Consider the following 27,725-nt stretch of genomic DNA (forward strand, 5'->3'; position numbering starts at 1 on the left):
AGGTCCTCCCACTGCAAGTGAAATACTTTCTGTACTACATTGTATTTCTGTGTGTGTGTTTAACACTGACTTTCCAATGTCATTGTCTTTAGCATATCAACCACTTAAGTGTTAAACTATTATGTATGCACTGGGCCTTCTGCCAGAAGCTGAAGTCCTCACAGTCTAATTGGGGGAAAAGATAAGATAGTATGCATCTTCATTCCCTTGAGCGGTTCAGGTACTGAGTGCTATTAGAAGGAAGAGAATTAAGCCTGACATCATCCAGGAAGGCTTCCAGAGAGCCGAGACTTAACTCTGGGCCTGGTGGAAAGGCAGGATCCAAACCAAGGAGAGCTGAAAAGGGGAGTTTGGCATTTGGCTGCCTAAGACTCTGGGATACAGAAATGGTGATGAGGTTTTAGTCCTTCATCAGACTGAGAAAACTAACATCCTCTGGGTGATGCTTTCCCAGCTTTCCTGTGCGTTTAAAATCAGGTTCACACACCCCTTGCCCACAAAGAACCATTCAGTTGGTCTGGCGTGCAGCCCAACGATCTGCATTCTTTATAAGTTTTTTTAAAATAATATCAAACAGTCTCCCCTCCCTTCAGTTCTCTTTCCTGAACAGAAGAAAACAAGGGCGCAGGTTTCGTTTGTTCCAGAGGCAGAAGCTGTTTAACACACTGTTTCAGGTGGTGAGGGCGGCTGCACTGTGAGAAATACCGTATCTAAGCAAATGCCCTCTCTGCTGCAGGAAGCATTAAGGGTTAAGAATCTGGGTTTTGACGCCATAGAGGCCCCACTCCTGAGGACTAAGTGTTTAGGATAACTGAGGAGGGGAGGGAGGCCTGGTATTAACTGATACAAGCTTAAGGTGACTCTGACAGCCACTGGGTCAGTCGGGGTGCTCTCTTGAAGGCAGGTGGTGGGGGCATTGAGGCTGAGGACCTTTAAACAGTTCATGCTCGGGAGTTAACTGCGTGTGCCTGCAACTCTTAAGAAAAGCGTTTTTATAGATGCTGTGTGGTAGCTTAGCTTTCAGGTGGATGTTGAGGATAGAAGCAGTCAGGGATCAGTCAGTGGGTGGGTGGAACCTGGTCTGGGATTCAGGGTCGTTTACATTGAGAGCCCTGGAAAAGCTAACACTGTGTCTTCCATAGGAGTTGGTAGTCTTGGTGAATCTTATGATTTTTCTGTCAGTATTTTGGCACCAGATGGGACCTAGGGTGGCTGTGAAGATTAGAAAACTTACCAAGTTACTAAACACCCTGTTAGGAATTAACATGTCTTGGGATTTTCTTAATGGTCCATTGGTTAAGACTCTGCATTTCCATTGCAGGGGGCATGGGTTCCATCCTTGGTTGGGGAACTAAGGTCCCACAAGCTTAGGGGTATGGCCAAAAATAATGATATGTCTTAGTTTTGGGGTGTTGTAAAATACCTATAGTAAATGTGTGGTATATTTCAAGCAATAGTCCCTTTAAATCTAATCTTATTCCATTCTTAGTCAATGAAAATTTTCAAATACTAAAAAAATACAGAGACTAATATACCTGGATACTGGCCCCCAGATTTCATATTTTGCCTCATTTGCTTCACATGTTTTTCTGCAGAGATATAGCCAATGTCCTAAATCGACGTGTATTCTTCTAACCATGCCTCTTATATTTTTACATACTTACATGTGCATTTACATCTAGTTTTTTAAAGGGCCCTCAGTCTGTGGAAGTCGGATTTTATTTATTTATTTTTTGCATTTTGTATATTACAAGTTTTACGTACTTACTCATGCATTCCTAAGTGATATAGAATATTGTTTTGTGTTTTAAAGTGTGTGTAATCTTCTGTAGCTTCCTTTTTTCACTCAACATTGTTTTTGAGGTTTAGCCATGTTGATAAATTTGTTTTACCTACAGTATAGCATTCCATTTTTAGTTGGTATATTGTTAATATACCAGAATATTTGTGACCGTTCTCTCATTAATGGACATATAGGTGACTTCGGTTTTTCATTGTTAAAAACAATACTGCAAGGAACATCCTTGTACGTGTGTCCTAGATATGTATGTAAGGTTTCTCTGACATACACACCTAGTGATAGAGTTGCTGGGTTATTAGAAGTGTTCAGCTTTCTGTGTATTGCCAAGTAGCTTTCCAAAGTAGTTGTTTGAGTTTTCACCACGAGTGATGCATATGAAAATTCATAGTTCTGCCCTGGTGGCTCAGACGATAAAGAATCTGCCTGCAATGTGGGAGACCTGGGTTCAGTCCCTGGCTTGGCAAGAGCCCCTGGAGGAGGGCATGGCAACCCACTCCAGTATTCTTGTCTAGAGAATCCCATGGACAGAGGAGCCTTGCAGGCTACAGTCCACGGGGTTGCAAAGAGTCAGACACAACCGACTAAGCGACTATGCGCCTAAGCATAGCACCAGATGCTTTGCAACAGTTAGTATTGTTAATATTAATTTTTGCCAATCTAATGGACGTAAAATGGCATCTCTTGAGTTTTATATTTCCTTGACTATCTTCTAGTTTGCAGATTATTTTAACTTTATCTATGGTAGTGGTTCTGAAGGGTCATTGGGGTCTTTTCAGGCAATTGGCAAGGTTAAAACAGTTTTCATATTACTACTAAAATACTGTTTGCCTCTTTTGCACTCATTATTTCACAGATGTGTAGTGGAGTTCCAGAGACTACATGATATGTGTTGAGATAATCACTCTGATTTTATTACTATTTTTAAATGAATTTATAAAAAAAGTAATAAAAATCAGTTTTATTTTCAACAATGGTGTGTGTTGATAGAGGTAACACAGAGACAACTTTGAGGGTTCTCAATTTTTGATAGTGTAAGGGGGACTTGAGAACAGAGAGTTGAGAACTACTGCTCCTTTATTCATACTTGTTTTTCTTTCTGAAATGTGTTTTCTTTGACTTTCTTAAAAATTCTTCTTCAAATTTCATAAAAGATGGGCTCATATTTTCTTCTAGAAGTTTATTTTTTTAATTTCTTTCTTTATGGCTGCACTAGGTCTTCCTTGGTGTACACAGGCCTTCTCTAGTTGCAGCAAGCGGGGGCTCCTCTTTAGTTGCAGTGCATGGGCTTCTCATTGCAGTGGCTTCTCTTGCTGTGGAGCAGGGGCTCTAGGGTGTGGCCTCAGTAGTTGTGGCACATGGGCTTAGTTGCCCTGCAGCATGTGGAATCTTCTGGGACCAAGGATTAAACTGGTGTCTGCTTCTTTGGCAGGTGGGTTCACTACTGGATCACCACGGAAGTCTTTCTTTTACAAGTTTAGTAATATACTTTTGTGGATGCTGTCTACCATTTCCCAGGCCCTTCAGCCACTTAATTTTATACCTTCTCAGAGCATTTGTAGAGCCTTAGTAGAACATTTTCCATGCCTCTTTTTATAGCAGAATTTTTTGGAGCTTTTTCGGGGGAGTGGATAATGTGGATAGAAGGATAGGCAGGGATTTAGTCACCTTTCCCAGATTCTTTGTTCAAGAGAGGGTCCTAGCATTCTGCAGGTTATTGCCGTGTCTCCTTGAGATCCTGGTACACTCCGATTTTGGACCCTTGTGTTCATTAGTTCATCACAATTTTCTGTCCGAGGACCAGAACTCACCAGTGACAAGGATTCTGGAAGCGCCTCCCCTCTCTAAAGCCCCCATTTTCCACTGGACATTTGAGTTCCTTTTAGAGAAGGAACTGGGAAGATCTCTTCTTCCAGGTTGTGTCTGGGCTGGCTGGCTGGGCAGGGGTCGGGGCAGTGGGCAGGCAGGCAGCTACCAGGTTAACTACAGTTGGGGGCATAAATGGTAGCCCCCTTTAAGGGAAAAAAAAAAAAGCACTGCTAACGTCCAAGGCCTCACCTTTCACTAGACTCTTACTGGTTTCTCTGTTTCCAGTATATTCCTTACTTCCCTCCCCTCAAATCTGTCTTCTACCCTGCTGCCAGCATAACTCAAAATCTCAGACTTAGCATGATTCTTCTCCCCTTAAAACAAAAACAAACTCAAAGCTTGCTGTGAGGCTGCTATTTAGGTCTGTACCCTCACCTGTGCAATCTCTCCAGCCACTTCCCTAGCCTATGCTCCATCCAGGAAACGCCACCAGACATTTATTCCCATGACACACCATCAGATGTGCCCCCAGTGCCCCGCTGATGCTGTTCCCTCCACCTCAGATGCTGCTTTGACTGCCAACCTTTTCAGTAAAGCAACATCATAAATTATATTATTTACCTCTTAGTTATGTTCTAGAAGTGTTTGTATGCTCCCCATGTGTCAGGGGAGAGCTTGTTTGACTCTCAGGCAGGCCCCACAAAACTCAAATACAAATTCTAAGAAGATGATCCCTTTCATCTTTCATCCCCAGTAACTCAGCCTTTCCAATTAAAGTGAAAACTTGGAGTTGACTTCTTTTAGTCTTTGTTTCACTTGTGGCTTTTCTGGTGGACAGCCACTCCATCTCCTTCCCTTCCTGCGAGTTCCTTCCCCATAAATTGTTTACTGCATTGACTCCTGTCACTTTGCATCCCGGTTCTTTAGTAACCGCAAGCGAAGGGGATTTCTTTTTTGTGTTTAAGGAGCTGATGTAGACATCCTAATAAATTGTCTTCCAGCATGTCTTACTTGCATGGGAGGGAATACACTGAACAGACAAACGAAAGCACCTAGTCCCTCACAGTTATTTGCTCGTTTTGAAAAAAATAATAAACCGACATTTATTTCAAATTGACTAGCATATTTTAAACATGATGCATGAGTTGTATGTATGCGATAATGCTGCCAGCAGAAAGGCCCTGCTCAGGGAAGGAATTCTGGATGGTGTTGTGTTTCCCATTTAGCCACACCCAGACTCCTGCTTCCCCTTCAGCAGCTTAAAAAAAGAAAATTTCACAAACTGTTAAATCTGTTAGAGATGCAGATTAGGTAGATTAACCTCTTTTCTGAAAGAGCTTTGTAGAAGAAATCCACGTGGTTCTAGGGAAAGGGGTCTCCCGCATGAAAGCCTGCAGGCCTGTGTGCTTGCTGTGGGAGGTTGGGGTGGGGACCTGAGAACGGGGTGCAAGTCAGAGACTCTGAGCTTGCAGGAGCCTTCTTCACATCATTATTGTCTGAAAGACTTGACTTTCTTTGACAGCTTGTTTATGGCCCTTTCAGTGGTTCTTGAGAATGGTCACTAGGTAGGTTGGGAAAGTAAGAAGCAGAAGGGGATGAGTTGTTCCTTGCTCGTGTTGCTGATAAGGGCAAAGCCATGATTGATCTGTTGCACGCTGCCTCCTGGTTCATGCAAACAGGCCAGGTGGGCATGAATTCTCAAGTTCAGGGAGAAGGGGCTTATGCCAAAATGAGGTCTGAACACACAGATGCTGGTTACTGGGTATGAAAACATTAGGCCTTTATATGGACATGGACCTGAGTAGTTTCCTTTGTGGTTGATGCTTTTCTTTCTTCTTATTTGAAGAGTACTGTACTTAATGTTGCTGTACTGTTTGATTAGCAGTAGTTATAAAGATGAAAGATGAGGAGTAGTTAGGTAAGCCTTGCAGATGAAGTAAAATGATATGAATTTTCTCCTCCTGCCCCAGTTTGCTCATGCTCCTTCCCCTGAAATGCAGACACTCTGAAATATGTGAGAAAATAATCCTTATAATCAAACCTAATGTATAAAATACAAAACATACCGACCGCCCCATTGAAAAAAAAAAAAGGATGTGGTTATTGCAAAAGGATTTTACCATCCTCCAAAGGAAATGGCGACCCACTCCAGTTTTCTTGCCGGGAAAATTCCATGGACAGAGGAGCCCGGCAGGCTATATAGTCCATGAGGTTGCAAATAGTCAGACACGACTTAGTGACTAAGCAACTCCTCCAAAGGAGTTACCATAGTTGTTTTGTGTGGTGCAGCTTGTGGGATCTCAGTTTCCTGACTAGGGATCAAACCTGAGCCCTGTCCGTGAAAGCATCCAGTCCTAACCACTGGACCGCCAGAGAATTCTCTGTGCAGTTGCTTTTAAGTAGAAGTATCCCTGGTGGGTGTGAAATACTGCATTAGCACCCAGCTTGACAGGGTCACATCTGCTGTTGAAGGAGTCCAGTAAGAGAAGGAGGAGATGGGGAGTTCCCATGGCACCTTGGCAGAATGAAGTGAGGCATTAGGTAGGGCCGCCAACTCTGAGAACCACTGCACTCCACGTCTGGCCTTGAGGATTTGCCTCCTTCTTCCCCCGCCACCCCTCCACCCCCGTGGCTTGTCTCTCCTGCTCCTGCACAGCAGGCTTCTTTGCCAAGGATGAAGAGCCTGGATGTCAAATTCTTTCTCTCTGCCCTTGGCAAGGCAAGCTGTTATATTTGTTTTTTAAAGAAGCCTTTTTGCACTTGGGGAATTTTTTTCTTTTCTCTTATGGGAAGTTGCTTCATCATTTCCCAAAAATATACCGCACCTCTTGTTTAAACAGGGTGCCCTTGAAGAGCTTTGGAGCCTGAAGCGGGATGGGGGTGTTGTGAAATCTTTTGTTTGACGCTTTGATGCAAGCTGGAATGCTGGCTGTCTGCAGGCAGAAGTCTCAGGATTTGCCAGGACTGGGTCCCGGAGTGGGGTATTATGGGGGAGAGACTCCCTGAGATGCAAGAACTGGGGTCTTTTTAAGCATTTAAACAGTCCATGTTGTAAGAGGTATCAGCCCTTCCGGACACAGACTCCATCACAGTTTTGTCCAGTGCCTTCAGTGTGCCCAGGCTGGTGAATGTGGATTCGCTGTTCTTTTGAGATGCTCACAGTACCCTGGAGAGGCAAGACCAACTCATGCATAGCAACGGTGAACAAAACGGTAGTAACTGTGGGCTAAATTGTGAAGTCGTGGGCACTTCATTTCAGAGAAAGGAAATTCCTGTAGAAGAGAGCACTGAGACCAGGCCTTGCACTGTGGGCAGGGTTTAAGCTGATGGAGGGTAAGAAAGGATATTGAGAGGGAAGAAGGAGCAGAGAAGAGCCAGCAGGCTGATTTGAGCCCACGAACGTGGGTGAGTAAGCCCAGTGGTGGGAGTAGCCTAGCGGGACTTGACGTCGGAGAAACAGGACAGACCAAATTGTGGAGAGCCTGGCATATCCAGGAGAAACATTTAGTTACAGAAAGAAATGGGCAGCCATTTCAGGTTCTGAGAAGAGAGCAGCTGCATTAGGAAAAACGTGGCTTTGGGGAGTATTAGCTGACCAGAGTAAGCTAGACTATGCCTTCAGGTGAGCAGGAGGAGAACCCCAGCTCCGTCCACAGCTCTTGGGAGGAAGTCATACTTGGGTCCTGGAAGAGAGGGATGGCCTGGTACACAGCTTCTGTCTTGGGTGAGCATGGTCGCACAGTGCCTGTGGCCCGTGGCCCCCTGCAGCTCCCCCTGGCAGGGCACAGCAACTCAGGCCACAAGGTTAGTGCTAGCTGGGTAGGAGCCAGCTGTTAGGTGCCAGCTTGAGCTAAACTTTGACCAGGGCCTCTGTGGAGGTGCTGTGCCCAGGTGGGCCCAGTGGAGCCAGGCATGAGGTGCGGTGGGTTCCACACTGCTCATTTTGGGATGGGATTGACCAGGGATGATTACTCAGATCCAGACGACATGGGTCACCTCGTGCCTAATCAGGAGTCAGGGTGCAGAATCCTTGCCTGTGCTGAGTACTGTGCCCTTGACCCATGCCCTCCACCCCTTCACAATTGTAAATAAGGACTTTGGGTAGCTTTGGACTATAAATAATACCAAAGAGGATCAGTCAGAAAGTATTCTTAATAGACTACTAGTAGCTGATGTTTGTAGAAAATGAGAATAGAGAAAATAAATTATCGCTGAGGTAAATTGTATCAGTGGGGACAAACACATCATCACAAGATCTATTAAGTTCCAATAGCAAGAGGGAAGAGTAAATGATTGCCAAGGGAAGTACTGCCCAGTTTGCCTAAGTCAGGAACTAGTGACAGTTTCCATACCAGCTGCTGGGCCTGGGCGGGGCCTGCCCCTCCCAGCTGACCCACCCCAAGCACCCTGGCACAGACCCAGAGCATGTCCAGGGCAGGCATCACGTTTGGAACCCTGGGAAGTGAGCAGCTCCTCTTTGGGGATCACCGCAGCCTGTCGCCAGGGCAAGGTGTAGGCCAGCAGAGGCTCGGCTGCCACTGGGCGTTTGGGCCCTGGTGCAGGAGAGAGACAAGGGCTTAGCCTGAAGCCTTGAGACTTCAGCTTTGACCTCATGTTGCTGCTTTTAAAGACCAGTGCTTTTTTCCCTTTTTTTTTTATGAAAAGTAAGGCCCCAGACACTCTGTTCAGATTGCTGGTAGATAAATGCTAAAACCATTATGAGTAATCACTTTTTTGGTTTGTTTTAACAGTTGAGTAACAGAGTAGTCCACATAACAAGGTTTGACTTTAATGGCCCAGCCCACATTTGCAGAAGGCCCAGCTGTTTTTGTGCTTCCCGGGTGGCGCTAGTGGTAAAGAACCCTCTCCTGCTAATGCAGAAGACCTAAGAGACGCGAGTTTGATCCCTGGGTTGGTAAGATGCCCTGGAGGAGGGCATAGCAACCCATTCCAGTGTTCTTGCCTGGAGAATCCCATGGATAGAGGAGCCTGGCGGGCTACAGTCTGTAGGGTCGCAAAGAGACACGACTGAAGCAACTTAACACATACAGCTCTCTTTGCTCTTTATTATCTCTGTCCCTCAGAGAGGTGAGGCTGGCTAGGAAAACTGAGAGGATCGTGTGAGAGAAAGCAGCAGGCCCACAGTTCAGAATTCTCTGCCATCTTGGAGTGTATGGTTTCATTTGGTTTTGCACATGGGCTGCAAGTACAAATAGAATAGCCCCAGAGGATTGCCCACCCACTTGTGTAGAGTCTATGAAGCACATGGATTCTCTTTCCTGTAGGCCTAGTTATTACTCCCAGCAGCTGGGGGTGGGGTGGGAAGGGAGAGACTATTGTTCTGCTCACATTATTCCACTGCGAGAAGCACCTGTGAAGACTTGGGATCGCCAATTGCACATGTAACAAGCCTTTTCCATCAACAAGGCAGAGAGAATCGGAAACCTAGGGTGAGGAACAGGCCTGTGGCGTGTGCCGACTAGCTTGGCTTCCCTTGGTGCTGTGCACACCTCTGCAGTCCTGGCTTCTTTGTGAAGTGCAGGTGTGTGTGTGTTGCTGAGTGCCAGTGATCCTTAGACACATTCCTCATTCATATCCAGGCGTTTGGGGCCGGGGGAGTGAGGGGCAAAGGAGTCCAAATCGGATACCTCATGAGGTGGTTCTGAAGCAGTGCTGAGCAGTCAGCTTTTAAACATTCGTCTTAGGAACAACCTGTACTTTGGTACATTGTAAATTGACACCCCAGTTGCCTTTTGGGTAATGAGTTTGGACTTTGGTGCAGCAGCTGAGAAGGAAACCTCATGGGCGGTGGGTCTGGGGTATGGCTGCCTGCCAGCCTGCAGCACGCTCTGAGCAGCCTCGCTGACTCCATCTGTGCAGCCACGTATGCTGCAGCAGTAACTTGGATTTGGGGCCCTTTATTCTCTACGGATGAGTTGAAAATGGGAAAATGACATTGCTGATGGTAGTTATAAGAAGGGCAGGTCTTCTAAAGCTAATAATAATTGAGAAGACTTTGAATCTCAGTGAGTATGCCAGGAGCTAGGAATCATTAGTATCAGTTGAACGTTTGCTGACTCTTAAGTCAACGCCCTCCTCAGTGATGAAGAGGAAGAATATAGTTAAAGAATAGTGTGAAAGAAAAATGCCTGAGTTATGCTGTCCAGGAGTAGAAAAGCCAAAGCATAATTAGGCATTTTACTATCTTGTTTGGCTTCCTGAGAGCCCAACTTCCTTATAATATATAAACCTACCATTTGACTTCGGGGGGGCTTTCTCTGGATAAATGGGAAGACTATAGTCCATGGGGTCTCTAAGAGTCGGACACGACTGAGCAACTTCACTTTCACTTTTCCCTTTCATGCAGTGGAGAAGGAAATGGCAACCCACTCCAGTATTCTTGCCTGGAGAATCCCAGGAATGGGGGAGCCTGATGGGCTGCCGTCTATGGGGTCGCACAGAGTCGGACACGACTGAAGCAACTTAGCAGCAGCAGCAGCAGCATAACCAGGTTCCTCTGTGATCAAGAATTGTGCAGAAACAAAACCCTGTTTGTAAGGGTGCAAGGCCCTTCTGGGGCTGAATCTGTCCCTTGGGACACAGTCCATATTGACCTACTCTCAAGGCCTTTCCCCTGGCAGTGTACGTATTTATATGCTACTGCTGCTGCTGCTGCTAAGTCGCTTCAGTCGTGTCTGACTCTGTGCGACCCCATAGACGGCAGCCCACCAGGCTCCGCCATCCCTGGGATTCTCCAGGCGAGAATACTGGAGTGGGGTGCCATTGCCTTCTCCATTTATATGCTAATTTCTATCATCTTTTTTTTATTTAGATACTTTGAGCCTATGATTTTAAGCTGTCAGATGGGCTGTATTTATTTAAAAGGCTAGGCTGCTCAAACACTGCTGGCTTTCTCTAACTGGGAAAGCCCGAGGTTTGGGGAGGTAAGAGAAAACCAAGCACCAAAAATAAACTAGAAACTAGTGCCTGGACTGTGAACTTTTTTGTATACTCTAGTCTCAGTCCTTGACTTTGTGAGTATAGAGTTTTATTATATGTGTGCTTTAAACAACTAAGTTTTTAAGCAAAAACCACTGACATCCCACACCAGGGTACCGTTATAATGAAAAGAGAAAAATCTCTTTAATTATAGCAGTGTTGCGGCCTTCTCCCATGCCTGGCTGGCCAAGGCATGGAGTTGATAAGCATACAGTGTCTTTCATACTTGCCATTACAACATGTTAATTAAGAGAATTCAGCTGTGGCACCAGCTGGGGATGTCTGGCTTTGTGGAAGATTGCAATTAGATGCTTTATTTTCTATTTTCTTTTTCCCCTTTCAACTTTGGTGGAATGCCTTTGAGTGGGGGCTTTTAGTCTCAGCAGTATAAATACTTTAATGTGCCTAATTATGTAATCATACACTTACACTCTGTGTACACACACATCATTTTATGGATTTTTATCCCCTTTTCCAGTACATAGGGCATCTTGCCTGCTTTTTGGTTTGGTTGGTATTCTGTGCCGTGGGCAGGAAGAAGAGGAGGGCCAGAGACAGTTTGGGGTTTTCCTCTGATTATGATCTGTCCCTCTGCTCCCTGCCCCCCCCCTTTATCTCTCAAATAGTTAGCATCTCAATAGTTCCCTAGCAAAGTCAAGGTAATTTAAATAAAATTGGACTTTATAATACTATATCTTTCCATGAATTTGCAAGTGCAGTCTTTCAAAGTGTATAGTTTTATTTTTCTTGGTCCTCAATTCCAGGCAGGCCTAGGGCATGAGCCTGGACATGAGAGCTCAGGCACAATGGGACCCATTGATTTCTGGCATTCAGCTTGCGCGGAGAGGTCCTGTGACCCCAGCTGTTAGACCGGGATCTGGGAGCAGCTGTTTTCCGAGATTCAGTCCTCCAGGGATGGGCCATCTGCTGCCGTGTGAGAGAACCCTGGGAAAGAAATCGACCGCAGGGTATCTCTCTACTCCTTTGCTCTGCTCTAGTCCCTGCAGTTTTTCCCGGTCCCCCTCACCTCGGCACACTTAAGACACATGATGCATCTGCACCGGAGAACTCACATGGTTTCCTTTCGGTTCTTGTGCCGCCCTGGCTCCACCACACCTGCACCCCCAGCTCCACTGAAAACGAGTTGCCAGGGAGGGAGGGAGATTCAGATGGCTTCTTCAGCTGCATTCGAAACACAGAGCAGGCTTTCCGTTTTATTAGTGGTAACGTGACTTTGCATTTTAGGAACTGGAAAGATCCTTAAAATCTTGTTATAGGGAAGAAGAACCCAAGATTTTTTTCATTCTTCAGATTTGTATTTGGGGCCCTCCCTGATTTTCTGAATTTCCAGCTATCTCCTGCTACCTACACACACACACACACACCCTCCTCTTCTTGCTCCTCTGCTTATGCCCTTACACACACACACACCCTCACCCACCTCTTCTTGCTCCTCTGCTTATGCCCTTACACACACACACACACACACCCTCACCCTCCTCTTCTTGCTCCTCAGCTTATGCCCTTACACACACACACACACACACATCCTCACCCCCCTCTTCTTGCTCTTCTGCTTATGCCCTTACACACACACACACACACACACACACCCTCACCCACCTCTTCCTGCTTATGCCCTTACACACACACACACACACACACACATCCTCACCCCCCTCTTCTTGCTCCTCTGCTTATGCCCTTACACACACACACACACACACCCTCACCCTCCTCTTCTTGCTCCTCAGCTTGTGCCCTTACACACACACACACACACACTCTCTCTCTCTCTCCTCTTCTTGCTTCTCTGCTTATTCCCTTGTCTCCCCCTTGCATGTTCTCCCTCCTTTATGCAAGTCACAATCCCCTAGTCACAGTCTTTCATCCCATGTCACAATCCTGTTTACCTCTAGATTTGGAGTTCTGTTATCATTTCTTTCTTCCTTTCTGATCTCTTCCCCCATTGAATTAAGCCTTCTTCAGAACCTGCTAGTGTAGCCCAGATTGAGTTCTAACATGTGTTTCCTGTGGTTATTTATTAGACCGTAAGCTCCTAGAGGGTAGGGTCTGTATCTCTGCCGCCTTCCCAGCCCCCTCTCCCCATTGCCCATCACAGTGCTTAGTAAAAACCCGTTGAAAGAACGGATGGATGCGTGCAATCCTTAGGTGAACTCTGGGAGAGAAACAGAGTGACGTTACTATTATTATAACCTACTTGGGGCTCCTCATCTGTACCCCCAAAGAGTGCGAAGTCTCCTCAGGGACAGTGAAAGTCGCTCCGCTGTGTCTACCTCTTTGTGACCCTGTGGACTGTAACCTGCCAGGCTCTTCTGTCCATGGAATTCTCCAGGCAAGAATATTGGAGTGGGCAGCCATTCCCTTCTCCAGGGGATCTTCCCAACCCAGGGGTCGAACCCAGGTCTCCCACATTGCAGGTGGACTCTTTACCATCTGAGTCACTAGGGATGTATTATTTACTCTCGAAGGTCTATCACCAACCCGGCACACTGGTCGGGGCTCATAGATATGAATTTGTTCTATTGAGAAACCATTCTTATTAGAGTGAAATCAGAGGGAATAAGAATCAAGGCTTGCAAGTATTTTTTAACTCGATTCTGGGTGAAAGTCATTAAACCATTCTTTGGAAGACAAAAGATTAAAGGATATTTTCTTGGAAGACAAAAGATTAAAGGATATTTTCTGTTCACCTGTGTGACGTTTGGACACAAATGATTCAGGCTGCAACAGGCAGTGTCTTCTGACCAGGAATCTTGACTGGTCAGTCACAAGTGGCTTACCAGGGGCAGGGGTCCAAAGACCTGAGAGAGGCAGGGGAGGCACCAGGAGGGTGGGCCTCAGAGGGACAAATAAAAAGCATGATTGAGATGCTGTTGCTGAAGCTCACTGATCTGTTTTGCGTTTGCTCTGTTTAATGATCAAGCGATCTTGACAGTCTGTCAGAGCCAGGCTAATAAATACTCAGGCTAAAATCAAAGGGGAAGCAGGTCCCAGACATGTGAGAAAGCGCTTGAGGGCAGGGGCCCTGCCATGGACCTCACAGCGGGTCTGATGTGAGTGAATTCACAGGAGGTGAGAGAGACTCCGGCCTTCCCTGCTGCCTGGGAGGAGGAAAGGGATCTGCCAGGAGTCTTCTGGCTCTGTCTGGTCCAGAACTTTAGAAAGACCCACAAGCTGAAAGTTCAGCTCAGTTCACTCATTCATGTCCAACTGTTTGTGACCCCATGGACTGCAGCACCCCTGGCTTCCCTGTCTATCACCAACTCCTGGAGCTTGCTCAAACTCATGTCCCTTGAGTCGGTGATGCCATCCAACCATCTCATCCTCTGTCGTCCCCTTCTCTTTCTGCCTTCAATCTTTCCCAGCATCAGGGTCTTTTCCAATGAGTCAGTTCTTCGCATCAGGTGGCCAAAGATTGGAGTTTCAGCTTCAACATCTATCAGTCCTTCCAATGAATATTCAAGACTGATTGCCTTTAGGATTGACTGGTAGTAGAGAAGAATAAAACTCCTCTGGGGAGACTTCTCACCGCCCTTGATCAGCTGATGATAGCAGAGGGTGGGAAGTTCCCCTTCTAGGAAGTGCAGAGGAAACCAAGAAGGCCAGACAAGCTCCTTTTCCTGTGGTGGCTGTATGAACAGTGTGGTTAAACTGATGAGGCGTTTACAGAAGAGACTCTCCTTCCTCACGAGACAGAGGAAGATTCTCCAGATGAGTAGGCTTTGTAACTTTTGACTCCATCTTCCCATGGCCCATTGGTCACAGTGTTCCTCACATTTGTTTGCTCAGAGGTGATTAAGGCAATGACCCCTGGCCCTTTACGCTTCATTCCCCATGCCACGCACCGCCCCCTCCAAAGAACCACCTTGTCTTTTCCCTTTTATATCTCCTGGTCTTGTGGTAGGGTCAGGCCTGACAGTTCAGTTCAGTTGCTCAGTAGTGTCCGATTCTTTGCGACCCTGTGAACCACAGCACACCAGGCCTTCCTGTCCATCACCAACTCCCGGAGTCCACCCAAACCCATGTCCATTGAGTCAGTGATGCCATCCAACCATCTCATCGTCCCCTTCTCCTCCTGCCTTCAATCTTTCCCAGCATCAAGGTCTTTTCAAATGAGTCAGCTCAACATCAGTCCTTCCAATGAACACCCAGGACTGATTTCCTTTAGGATGGACTGGTTGGATCTCCTTGCAGTCCAAGGGACTCTCAAGAGTCTTCTTCAACACCACAGTTCAAAAGCATCAATTCTTCGGCACTCAGCTTTCTTTATAGCCCAACTCTCACATCCATACATGACCACTGGAAAAACCATAGCCTTGACTAGACGGACCTTTGTTGACAAAGGAACGTCTCTGCTTTTTAATATGCTGTCTAGGTTGGTCATAACTTTCCTTCCAAGGAGTAAGTGTCTTTTAATTTCATGGCTGCAATCACCATCAGCAGTGATTTTGGAGCCCAGAAAAATAAAGTCAGCCACTGTTTCCACTGTTTCCCCATCTATTTGCCATGAAGTGATGGGACCGGATGCCATGATCTTAGTTTTCTGAATGTTGAACTTTAAGCCAGCTTTTTCACTCTCCTCTTTCACTTTCATCAAGGCCTGACACAAGCTCTCACAGAATGTGCAGGGCTCAGTTTATGGCCGGCCTTCGACCCATAGTCTGTTATTTGCACCTTGTCTGTCACAGCAAAACCCAGTCATATCTCTTTCTTCAGAGAAGATTCTTCAGACCTTTACCCCTCAATTACTGAGTGAGTGTTTTTCTAAGAAGTGTGGTGCTTGCCAGTTGTAGGTCACCCCATCGCTGATTTCTGCCTCCTCAGCTGATTTCTGCTCCCTCAGCTGATTTCTGCCCCCTCAGCTGATTTCTGCTGCCCTCTGTGGCTAGAGTTTACCAGTTAGTTCCTTTCATTCTCTGCAGTTGTGTGGGCCTGGGTAAGCAGCAGTGGCTTGTTGAGCACCCAGCATAAGCAGGGCGCTGCCTGACTCCCTGTTTGGAGGTACACGGCAGAGGCTGTTTATTCTGGGCCTTGGAAGAGCTGCCCTGGTGATCCTCTGTATTCTAGGTGGCGGGCAGAAGGGCAGCCCTCTATCTAAATGTAGCTCACACCCCCGTCTGCACTTAGTGGCAGGCTTCCTGTCATGCATCCCTCTTGGAAGGCGTGTGTTCCCAGCTGAAGATGCCCCCATGCCCTCTCCCACTTGCAGCTTTGGGATCCGTGCTCCTTAAATAGTTCCATTGTTTGTAATGCTCAGAGATTACTAAAGGAAACCATCTTGCCTTTTCCCCCCACCTCTGTGGAAAAATGTGGCCCCACTTGAGATATGAGCTGAGTTCTCTGGGCACAAGTAAACTCACCAGTCCACATTCTTCTCCAAACAGGAATTACTGCAACTTTTCATCAGATGGACACCACCTCCATGCTACATTTTTATAGGTCTTGGGGTAACTTTTTCTGGTGGCATCTATAGTCAAGGAGCTGGAGAAAGGCATGCCAGAGTTTGAATCCAGACTCTACTACCAGGTGGCTTTGTAACCTCAGGCCACTACTAAATTGCTCAGAGCATCACTTTCTTCATCTGAGCAAATTGAGTATGACACCACTTTCCTCATAGGATGGAAGAGTTAAATAGGATGGTAACTTTAAAGTGCCTCGCATAGTGCCGGGTGATAAATGTTAATTCTCTTCATCACTTCTACTCTGTTGGACAGCAGGAATCTTTATATTTGTTTTAAATTTAAATTTGTGTTTCGCAAGGCCTGCTGTGTGTGCCTGACACCAGACTTGGCATAAGGTATTTCCATCAGATGGTAGAACTGGGAATGAAACCACAACTCTGAGCTTTGTACCTGAGAGTCCAGCCCTGTCGTAAACTCCCAGCCAGATTCTGAAGTCAGTTATCACTTGCTCATCAGTTCTCCTTCTGAGGTTGGTCAGTGCCTTAAGCAGCTGACTGGGGCCTTCCTGCAGAGGACCAGCCTGCATCCTCCGAGAGGTGGGGAATTCTGAGGGCTAGAGCAGACACATGGGCAGCTTCTTAAATGATAGGATGAAGGAGATGAGACCAGGAAGTAGCAATCGCTGATGAGAAAAAATAAACATCTGTTTGCTCTTAACCCTTTACTGCTCTCAGGGGAATGTAGTATCATTTCTTAATGCACATGGAATGGCCTGGCTCCGTAGCTCTGCTGGCATCCCACCATCCTGGGGTGGGGGCGGAGGAAAATTGCGGGTGCTGCTCTCTTAAGTCACTGCAGTGGGTGGAAGGGCTTTTGATACTGTGAGGCCCAGGCCTGGAGCAGCAGCAGGAGAATGGTCCTCCTGCCTGCTCGTCTTTTCACAGTCGTACAGTGTAGGGGTGGGGTGAAGGTGTAGCCCCAGGTGGCAGCGTGTCTCTCAAGTCCCTGAGCTGTGAGAAAAGGGGTGAAAGGGTAACAGGCCATATGGAGGCCATTAATCTTCCCTAGTGGCTCAGAGGGTAAAGTGTCTGCCTGCAATGCGGGAGCCCTGGGTTCGATTCCCAGGTCGGGAAGATGCCCCGGAGAAGGAAATGGCAACCCACTCCAGCACTCTTGCCTGGAAAATTCCACGAACGGAGGAGCCTGGTAGGCTACAGTCCATGGGATCGCAAAGAGTCACACACGACTGAGCAACTTCACTTCTCTGTCAGCCAAGAGCAGCTCAGGCTCTGCTGAGAACATAAGTGGGGCAGGGGGCTGGCATGTTACTGAGCTGGAAGAGAGGGCAGCAGGCAAGCCAGAGTGTTCATCCTACTCTGCTCACTGCCTGTCCCTCTCCAGATATCCAGAAATTTCTGACGCAATCCTTTTTCTTTGCTGGAGTCTTTGCCCTACCCTATTCCAAAAACCAGAGGTAAGAAATTAGTTTACTACATGAATCAGTTTACATTTACAAATCACATTTACAATGTGAATAATAAATGTAAAGAATTTAAAGAAAGTGCCTACTATGTGCCAGGCATGATGCAAGACACTTCCAGGTACACAGTTTCATCCATCCCCTTAAGCACTTCACAAAGGTGAGTATCAGCTGTTAGGGAGTGAAGCTCAGAAGAGGGCAGGCCCCCAGGTCAAACCCTGATTCACCATCAGACCACGCTGTGACCTTGTGTGGCCCTGATTCTGGTGGCTGGGAGTATATTTTCATGGGGAGATGCCAATTTAGAGAACATGAGATGTACCATGCTGAGGGAGTCTTTTTGCTGGAAACTGTGCAGCTCAGATTAGGATGGAACCCAAGATCTTTTAACTGAGATTACACACCTGGCCTCGGGACATAGTGAAGCACAGGTTCTTGATGTATGATTACAGAAAGACTCAATGAGAGAGTCATAGGTAAGATGTAGATTTATTTTCAGAGAAACATGGTCCATAGAAAGAGTGTGCTGCTGCTGCTAAGTCGCTTCAGTCGTGTCCGACTCTGTGCGACCCCATAGACGGCACCCACCAGGCTCCCCCGTCCGTGGGATTCTCCAGGCAAGAACACTGGAGTGGGTTGCCATTTCTTTCTCCAATGCATGAAAGTGGAAAGTGAAGTCGCTCGGTCATATCCAACTCTTCGTGACCCCATGGACTGCAGCCCACCAGGCTCCTCCATCCATGGAATTTTCCAGGCAAGAGTACTGGCCATCTTTTAATTGAGATCACACACCTGGCCTCAGTACTTAATGAAGCACAAGTTCTTGATGTCTGACTGCAGAAGGAATTCAATGAGAGAGTGATAGGTAAGAAGTAGATTTATTTACAGAGAAACACGGTCCACAGACAGAGTGTGGGCCATCTCAGAAAGCGAGACTCCGAAATATGGTGTGGTTATACTTTTTATGGGTTGGGTGATTTCATAGGCTAATAAGTGGGAGGATTACTCCAACTGTTTTGGGGAAGAGGGTGGGGATTTCCAGGAACAGGGCCACCACCCACATTTTGACGTTTTATGGTTGGCCTCAGAACTGTCATGGCCCTAGTAGGTGTGTCATTTAACTAACGCATTACAGTGAGTGTATAAAGAGGCCCAAAGTCTCCTAGAAGTTTCATCTTCCACCATCTTGGACCTTGTTAGTTCTAACCAGTTTTTTGTCATGTCCTACGACTATGTCATTCTAAAAACTTTGCCCTGCCTGCCCCCTTCCCTCCTATTTCAGCTGTTATCTGCTCCTGATTCATCTCAAATCAGAAACCATGTGACCCTTTGCATTTAAAAAGACAGTGCCTTGAAACGTGGGCAAAATTTTGCAGGTAAAGTCAGTTTCTGCCAGATTTTGTACCGAGATCTGGGAATACAAGAGGCAGAACAAATGCTTGCCCTACAGCTTGGGTATGTGGGTGGGTTAGTGGAGAGGTGGGGATGGACCGACCTATGAGAAAATAATTGCAGAGACAACAATATAGCCAGTGCTTTATGGGGAGGCATGAAGATGTTTGCAGAAAACAGAGGAGGGGTAACAGAGCTGCTGTTTATTGAATGCTTGGTGTGTGACAGGCCCTTTACTGGGCACTTGACCTGCATGATTGTGATGAATCTGCACAGCACCCATGAGGTACACACCTGTACTGTCCCCCTCTTACAGGTGAGGGAACTGAGGAATAGGAAGACCTGCCCAAGCGCACGTGGTGGGGACCTGTCCTAGCTCACCCGGCTGCTCTCACTGTAGGCCGAGGGGTAAGCTCTGCCCGTGCCGCTTAGTTCTCTTTGGGATGGTGTCCTGTGGCAGGCGACCTGGGAACTGAGTCTTGAAAGATGGGTGGGGTTCCAGCTGACCCTGTGTACTTTCAGGTCAGGGTTTCCAGGCCAAGAAACAACACTTCTTCTTTCAGAATGACTAAGGACTTTGATGGCAGCTCTCAGATGACAAGAGTTTTCATGTTTGGGGCAAGGTGCCATAAAGAAAATGTTCTTGCTTCTTGTTGGCTCTGACCTGCCGGCTGGCATGTCCCCTCTCCTGTGAGGTGGAGGGAGTGAGGGATGCAGGCCTGAAACAGAAGGGACAGCCTCTGAAGCTGGACCTGCTTGTGAGCCTGTCAGTCCCCTGGAGCAGGGCTTGGGCCGGGCCCCTCTGAGAGGGCAGCCTGAGCCATGGTGGCTTCTGCCACTGCTCACCCACCCTTGCTCTGGGGCCACACCCTGGGAAAGGCTGGAGCACCCGCAGCTGGCCCTCTCCCGCGTGTGGGAAGTTCTCATGAGAAAAGGGATCCTGGCTGGACAATGGGCTTCCTGTCTGACCGCTGGGAAGGTTTGTCTCAGGAGAGGAAGGTTGCAAATGGCATGAGAAATCATCTCTTCCCTTTCGCTGCACGCTGCCTGTTTTAGACTTGTGGCTGTTTGACTAGGGGGTCAGGAAGGCAGAGAGCCGGGGAAAGCGATGGACAGAAGCAGCCCCTGGTTCTCTCTGGAGTAACAACCTCCTCGGGCCTGGTTCTCCGCCCCCACCGTGCGCCTGAGGTGGGACTCTGCCCTGACATGGCTGCAGGCGCTTCTGCACAGACAGGACGCTTCTCCTCGAGCCTCCCACACGGTGCTCAGTTCAGAACTGGAGTGGCTGCAGGACTAACAGGAGAGGAATCTCAGGGGGCGGTGAGGCTGGCCATCCACCCAACTTGACGCAGGTTTGCAAATGGCAGATGAGACCTCAGAGGCCTCTGGTTCAGTGCCTTCATGTATGGAAATGGAGACTGGGAGAGACCAGTGTCCACAGGCAGCACCCAAATCGTCTTTGTCACCGGGCTCCCCTCCCTATGGCTCACTTTCTAAGGTGGGCTGTGAGAGGAGAAGCTGGGCACAGAACCCTTGTTACTGCCCAGTGCCATGGAGTGGAAACCAGCCTTCCTGGGTTCAGATCTTTACTTGCCGGGTGACCGTGACCAAGTTTCTTAACCTCTCTCACTCCATTTGCTCATCTGTATAATGTTATAGCAATACGTTTCTTACAGGGTTTTTGTGAAGTTTGAATGTGTTAAGACATGTCAAGTGCTGAGACTGATAACTTGGCCAGTGGGTGGTCAGTGACTAGGAGCTGTTATTACTGAGATTTCTAAGGGAGGCCTTAGAAGAAACCTTTATACCACAGTGAGATGTGGTAACACACCCACTACCCCCACCCCCACCCCAGCCCCTTGCATTTGTCTGTAATGCCCAGTTCCAACTTCCTTGAGAGGCTTTCTTGAGGAGAATCACCTCCGCTTTGAACTAGCGAGCTCACACCTTTCCCAGAGCAGCAAGATGTTCTAGAGGCCCAGGCCTAGTCCATCGGGGGATGGACTGGTACCCTCGCCTCCCCTGCAGGTCCGCCCAGGCTTCGTGGTCAAGCCTGCAGCTCAGGAGCCAAATGCCTGTTGAGTCATTTAGAGATGAGCGGCTCGGAGGAAATTACTCAACTCAGCTAAGGCTCATTGTTTTTAATCGGTAAAATGGAAAAAAATATAAGCCTCATTGTTTTTAATCTGTAAAATGGAAAAAAATATAGTACCTGCTTCATGTGAAGAGAGAGCTCAGAAGAGTGCCTGGCACAGGTAATAATGCTTTTTGCAGTAATTATTATTTTCCTAGTCTTACATCCAAAAAGAAATTTGCACATTTGAATACCTTTTTTTTCCCCTCCTATTTTTGCCTTGCTTTTTCTCTGGCGTGCTCTGTTCCTAACAAAGCCTTGAGGGCTAGAAATAGAAATGAAACCTTCATGTATCAAGAAAGGGTTTTGAGAGCAAGCATGTAAACAGTGCTTTAAAGAACAGCCTGAGGGGACCCTGAGTGCTCCATGGAGTCTTCATCTGCTGTTTACCCTCCTGTCTCACACCCAGTGGTGTGGTCTGAACCCTTCCTTCTGTTCTCAGACCCCCATCATCTGTGCCGTCAGTACAGTGGCCACTAGCCTCGAGTGACTGTTGAGAACTTGAAATGCGATTTGTCTGACCTGAAATGTGCCATAAGTGTAGAAAAGAATATTATCAAATATCTCATTAATAAATTTTTATGTTGAGATATCAAATGTGTATTTTGCATATATTGGTTAAATAAAATATATCATTAAGATTAATGTGACTAAGGAAATCTAGAATCACCTCTGTGGCCGCATCGTATTTCTAGGGGACAGTATTGTGCTTGGTGTGTGCTTCCCATCCATTCCTTCCTCCCCTTTCTGTTTTTTTGCACTTGCTTCTCTTTGCCTGGGCCCTCACCTTCCTCTGGTTGCCAGCGGTTCTCAGATGAATCCTCTGGTTGCCAGCAGTTCTCAGATGAACAGAAAAGATGTCCCTGCTCAGAAGGACACCCGGGGCCAATGGAAGAGCTCAGCTTTGAACACTTTGCTTCTTTCATTTACATGAGAGTTAGCTGTGCGTGTCTGTGTCCTGTCGACTGTAACCTTTCTGGGGGTTTGGTCCTGTCACGCTGAGCTCTGTGGCTCTGCTAGAGCATCTTATGAGGAGAGGCGCTCTGATTGTTTGATGGAGTTACAACCACACAGGGACATGTGTGATACCGCCTCAGCTGTGTCCCCTGGTGACCACAGCTACTGTGTTGATGTGCTGGGTTTGGGGGAACCACTTTCTTCTCCTCTGAATTCCCAGAAAGTTTCCTCTGGCCATCCTTTCTTTCAGCACCTTCACTAAGCACCTATTTCTCTGTGCCCAGTCGTGTTCTAAATGCCACTACACTGGTTTTAGTGTAAAACGACATTATTTCAAACCTGCAAGTGAACACTAACACAGTTTCTTAAGCCCAGGCACTTAAAGTCGCAAAGAATCAGACACGACTGAAGCGACTTGGCACGCACGGACTATGTGAGGGAGTGGGGGGGGGGTGTTTTGTGTTTTGTTGGGGTATAGTTGCTTTACAATGTTGTGTTTCTGCTGTACGGTGAAGTGAATCAACTATATGTATACATATATCCCCTCTTTTTTGGATTTCCTTCCCATTTAGGTCACTACAGAGCATTAAGGTAGAGTTCCCTGTGCTATACAGCGGGTTCTCATAGGTATCTATTTTACGCGTAGTAGTGTTTGGGAGTTTAGGGTTTTCTTGATGACTGACATCAGGCAGAAGTCTCTTCTGTTGAGTCTTTTTAACTGCACTAGGTATTTGCATTCTACTTCCCTTTCTCAAGCTGATCTTCATCGTCCCTGCCCCTCACACCTCATTTTAAAAGGGGCTCAGTGTGTTAAACTGGACACTTTGACTCCAAGGCCATTCCTGGAGCTTGTTCTGATTGGTTTGTTATGGAATCTTAGAATTTGTTTTGTCTGTGATTCGTCTCTTCCTCTTAAAAGTCTGGTCCCCAGAACCACAGAATAAAATCACATTATCTGAGGGCTGATTGGGGGTTCTTATTGGTTTCTGCTGTTGGTTTAGGCTCCGGGGTGGGAGTACCAGCCAGATCACTCTGCCTCCCCTCCGTCTGCTCCCTCCCCATCTGGTCTGAGGTCTCCTGCTTCGTGACAGCTGTGCTCCGGCACTCCACAGGCCCCCTGAAGAATTACCTCACTGCTTCCTGTGCTCATGGGAGGCCAAAAAAAGTGGCTGTAAGAGATAATGGGAAGCAGGAGAAGGAAGCTAAAGAGCTAATTGATTTTTTTTTCTGTAAAATTTCCGTTTTCTGGCTTTCTCCCTCTTCTTTTTAAAATTACGCAGCTTTGCCAAATCAGATGAGTTCATTGTCTTCTTGGGGCTAAGAACAGATCTTGAAAATCCTTCTGCGGACCTGGGGTTGTCAGAGAGAGCAAGCCTGATGCACAGATTAAGTCAGCCTCTTGCCCAGAACAGTGGCTCCCGGAAGCCACTGGGTGATTTATTTGCTCCTCCTCATGTTCTTCCCTGTCCTTTGATGCCCAGGCGTCGCTGAGGGTCTTCTCCCAACGCCTGCTCCATGCCAAGGCGCTCCCACTCTGCTTTCTGATTGGGCAGGAGGGCCGTATTTTTTCCTTACATTCTCGACATCTTAAAACAATCCTGGCTTTTTCTAATTCTTCCTTCTGAGACCTCCTCATTTCTTCCTTTGACTTGGGGCAGTCCCTTCGTGATGCTGAGTCTGCTGTACTCTAGTTTGTTTCTTTTGTATGATCCTTATAGAACTTTTTAATCCAGTTTATTTCCCCACGCGAGGGTTGCTCTACTGCTGACCTTCTCCAGGTTTTCTCCTCCTCTGTTCGTCTTTCATCAAAGTCAGCTCCTCTTGTGATTTCACCCATTGAATGTGGTATGAACACCTCCTATTGCAGCCAAGGCCCCTCTGCAAGATGGTTTCTTCACAATATTATTACTACTACTACTACTGTCATCATTATTTTTTTTATTTATTTATATGGACAAATTTTCTTATGCAGTCAAGCTAACCTAGGCTACCTGATGTTCTCTGGGCTTAATCTACACTTTACTACTTTGGAGCATTTGATTCAAGCCACCACCTCCAGGTGGTGAAAAGGCCGCTTCCTCCAGGAGCCATTCCTGGCCTTCCCCACACAAGGTTGATCTCTCCTGCTCTGAACTCCCCCTCTTGCAGCACTAATCCCATTCTTTGACATGTATAGGGTAAAATCTGTGTGGAGTATCTCTAGGGAGAAGCACTGAGTGACTGGGAAAGAGGGCTTACTTTTCTGTGTTCACCCTCTTACTTTTTGAATTTTTTCCTAGGTATATATTTCCTATGATTTTCCCCCTCCCTCCGAAGTTATTATTTACATAACAAAGACCCAGTCTGTAAAACTTTAGAAGAAAATATTGGAGAGTATGTTTAGAAAAGTGTCCAAAACATACTCTCCAAAATGCGTCATGACATAAAACTCAAAAGCTATGAAGAAAGAAGCTTTTAAAATACACATGCAGACCTATTTGTCATAACCCTGTTTGGCTACAAGTACCCGAAGTGTTTGGGCTTCCCTGATGGCTCAGTGGTAAAGAATCCGCCTGCAATGCAGGAGACGCAGGTTTGATCCCTGGGTTGGGAAGATCCCCTGGCGGAGGGCATGGCAACCCACTCCAGTATTCTTACTTGGAGAATCCCATGGGCAGAGGAGCCAGGTGGGCTACAGTCTGTGGGGTCGCCAGGAGTCAGATGTGACTGAGCAGCTGAGCACACATGCACCTGAAGTGCTTCTCTTTTTATCCTTTTTCAGAGCGTAGCACAGTGATCCCCACCCAGTCATCAGTAAATACTAGGTGACTCGAAATGAAATTGAATTGTAAGTAGCGTCTTTGTAGACTTCACTTTTTGTACTGATATAATGAGTGCCGGGTGATGTCCAGGGCCTTCTCAGGGATTCCATGACAATGTGGGCTTTATGGGCAGAAGTGCCCAGCAGAGCCGGAATGGCTTGAGAATCAGCAGCCCTTCCCCTGGGGCTGTCCTCCCCCGCACACTGGACCTGTGTGAGTCCTGCCTGCTTTCGGGAGCTGCTGTCGGATGCTCAGCATTAATTACACTGAGGAAATGAACCAATTAGACACAATCCGGAGAGAGCCAGGTGATCTCTGGCAGACTTGTTGCCCTGAACAAAAGACGGAGAGTGTACAAGGTAAAGCAGTTTGCTGAGCTTCCTTTGGAAATCCAGCTGGCCAGCTCTTTGAACGACTTGGCTGGAGTTTAGAGAGGCACCAGGAGAGGTGTGATGCCTGTGTCTCCCTCCTTTTCTAGACTTTGGGCGAGGTGGGTGACGTGGAAAGAGTCTAGAGACGACGGTGTGTCCTTAGAGGGCACTGAGAGGGCTTATTTGGGCTCCTCTAGTTTCAGAGAGGACGTTCAGACTTCTCTGGATACCTGTGGACCTACCTCATTATTTTAATAGGTTAAGTAATGGAGTCTTTTCTCCGAATCTCAGTGATAAGTAACCTGAGGGCAGGGAACCATCGTCTCTTTTTTGACTTCATATGGCCCCCCTCCTGGCTGGCAGTTGTCTTACATAAGAGCAGTTTACAGGCTGAAGGGAAGTGGTGTTTGGTGAGAGTAGTGGGCAGTCCCATGAAGGGAGAGTACCTTATCTCAGATAGTCAGAAACTCTGGGTCTATTAGAGGAAGTGAAAAACAGAAACCCAGCGGTTCTTACTTTCATGTTGATGTCCTTGTGATATCTTGATGGAGACAGGGTATGTGTCAGCAAAATCAGAAGTCCTTTGGAGACTTTCATCTTTCCTGCGTTACTAAGGCTTGGGCTAAGCTGAAGTTTGTGGGTGCCTGGCCACCTTCCAGCATATCTTCTTCCAAACAATGATCCCTTAGTGCCCCTGTTGTCCCCTTCCTACTTTTGCGAGGCACACCCCACGATCTATTGCCTGGGGACTTTGATTCTGCAGTGTCCATCCAGGCCCTTTTCGTCCTCCCCAGGCCTTGGAATCGGAGGCCACCTTCCCCCTGGGCCGTTCAGGCCTTCAGCGCCTCTGATTTATCACCGCAGCTTGTCTCCATCCGAGTTCCCACTGCATTTAGGTACCGTTTGCCATCTCCCTTGTTCAGAGGGGAGGTACCCTTGACATACACACTCCTTAAAGGCCCGCTCACTCCTGGGGTGGAAGCAGTGTCTGCTGGTGGGAAGAGCACAGGTTTTGAATCAACAGACCCAGCCCTGCTCCCCAGTCTGCCCTTGACTCTCTCTGCCTTACACTTGGCTCAGTCATTTAACTTTTGTGGACCAGTGTCCTCATCGTCAAAGGGGAGGCAGGATAACTACTTCACAGAGTTGTCAGAACAAATAAATAAGATAGGAGATGAACGAAGGTGCTTTTAACACTGAGCAGTCCTACCTAAATGAAAAGTACAGGCTTTACTGTGGGATGGAGACGAGTAATGGCAGTGACCACGCGGGTCAGGGACTGTGTGGTGCCAGGGGCTTGGGAGGCTCCTAGGAAATGCATCAGAAATCCCCTCTGGAGAGCCAAGGAGGCATGTTTTATCACACGAAGGAGTCCTTTCTGATCCTGATCAGGAAACAAGGCTAACATTTCCCCCGTGCAGGTTACTGGTGTTTTACCACCTGTCACTTGGTTTCGTTGTGTTTTATTAAAACACAGTAGGTTTTATTAAAACCATATTACACACTAGGTCTCTGTGAATCTGCTTGGTCAGAGTCTACTGTTGAGTGAAGGATGCAGTTCTCTGCAGGCAGTAGGAAGGGGGAGGGCAGGGGGACGTGGTGTTGGCAGCCCAGCTTCCCCTGTTGCCAGGGCACCTCCCTCTGTCTTTGGCAACCTGAACTTCCAGCGTTCAGCAGCAGCCTTTCCAAGGGGCTGGCACGCTGCTCCTGGGGTGTTTCCTACCGAGGAAACACTTCAGCACTGTCCCTTTCCGTGTTGCAGATGGCGCTCCTGCTGGAAAACCTCACCACCGTACCTCCTCTCTCTCCATCTCTGCAGTGTGTTCCCTGCCACCGGAGCCAGAGAATGGTGGCTACATCTGCCACCCCCGGCCCTGCAGAGACCCCCTGAACTCCGGCAGCGTCATTGAGTACCTGTGTGCTGAAGGCTACATGTTGAAGGGTGACTACAAATACCTGACTTGTAAGGATGGCGAATGGAAACCAGCCATGGAGATCAGCTGCCATCTCAACGAGGGTCAGTTTGGCAGGCGAGAGTGGGGTACTTGCTGCCGGGCTTCCAGCTCCTGGGAAGTGGCGCACACTCGCTCCAGAGGGCCCTGTGCTGTGGAGGGCAGCGTGGCGCCTCTGACGACCGGCAGTCTCCCTTCCTTTGGGGTTTCACGTCTCGGTTAGACATTTGGATTGCTGATGCGTGTCCCGTGGCGTTTCAGCCGAGCCACTGAGGCATCTGCTGTGCTATGCAAAGTCCCTTTGATGCTCTAGCCCAGTGCTGGTGACCTCTGACCGTGTTCTGCTAACATGGGCACAGTGTGAGCACCTTCTGTAGTGTCTCTGGTATATTATTTTTCCCTGAATGGAAGGGCACTGTTTTGTTACGGAGCCATGGTCCAGCTGGAGAGAAGCGTGCTCCCCCTTGGACTCCTCCTGTCGTACATGACAGGAGGTCCAGCCTCCTGGGGAAGGTGTGTGTCATGCAGCCATCTCTGGGCTTTTCACTCCAGCTTCAGGACCGTGACACTCCGGAGAAGGGTGAGGACTGACTTTAGATATACAGC

The 27,725-nt window shown here is 47.5% G+C and overlaps 1 protein-coding gene across 4 annotated transcripts in view; it reads left to right on the forward strand.

Annotated features, from left to right (window-relative positions):
- The window catches only part of SUSD6 (sushi domain containing 6), a 50,492-nt gene that overhangs the window by 13,393 nt on the left and 9,374 nt on the right, over positions 1-27,725 (forward strand). For 3 of the 4 annotated variants that reach the window (XM_081508822.1, XM_081508820.1, XM_081508821.1), the window contains one exon: positions 26,987-27,184. In XM_081508822.1, coding sequence (XP_081364948.1) covers positions 26,987-27,184 — 198 coding nt within the window. Of the gene's footprint in view, positions 1-26,929; positions 27,185-27,725 lie in introns of all 4 variants that reach the window. The other variant, XM_081508819.1, reaches the window with a different exon arrangement.

This window comes from Giraffa tippelskirchi, chromosome 7, assembly GCF_054371585.1.
Source record: "Giraffa tippelskirchi isolate mGirTip1 chromosome 7, T2T-mGirTip1v1.2.pri, whole genome shotgun sequence".
Taxonomy (NCBI): Eukaryota; Metazoa; Chordata; class Mammalia; order Artiodactyla; family Giraffidae; genus Giraffa; species Giraffa tippelskirchi.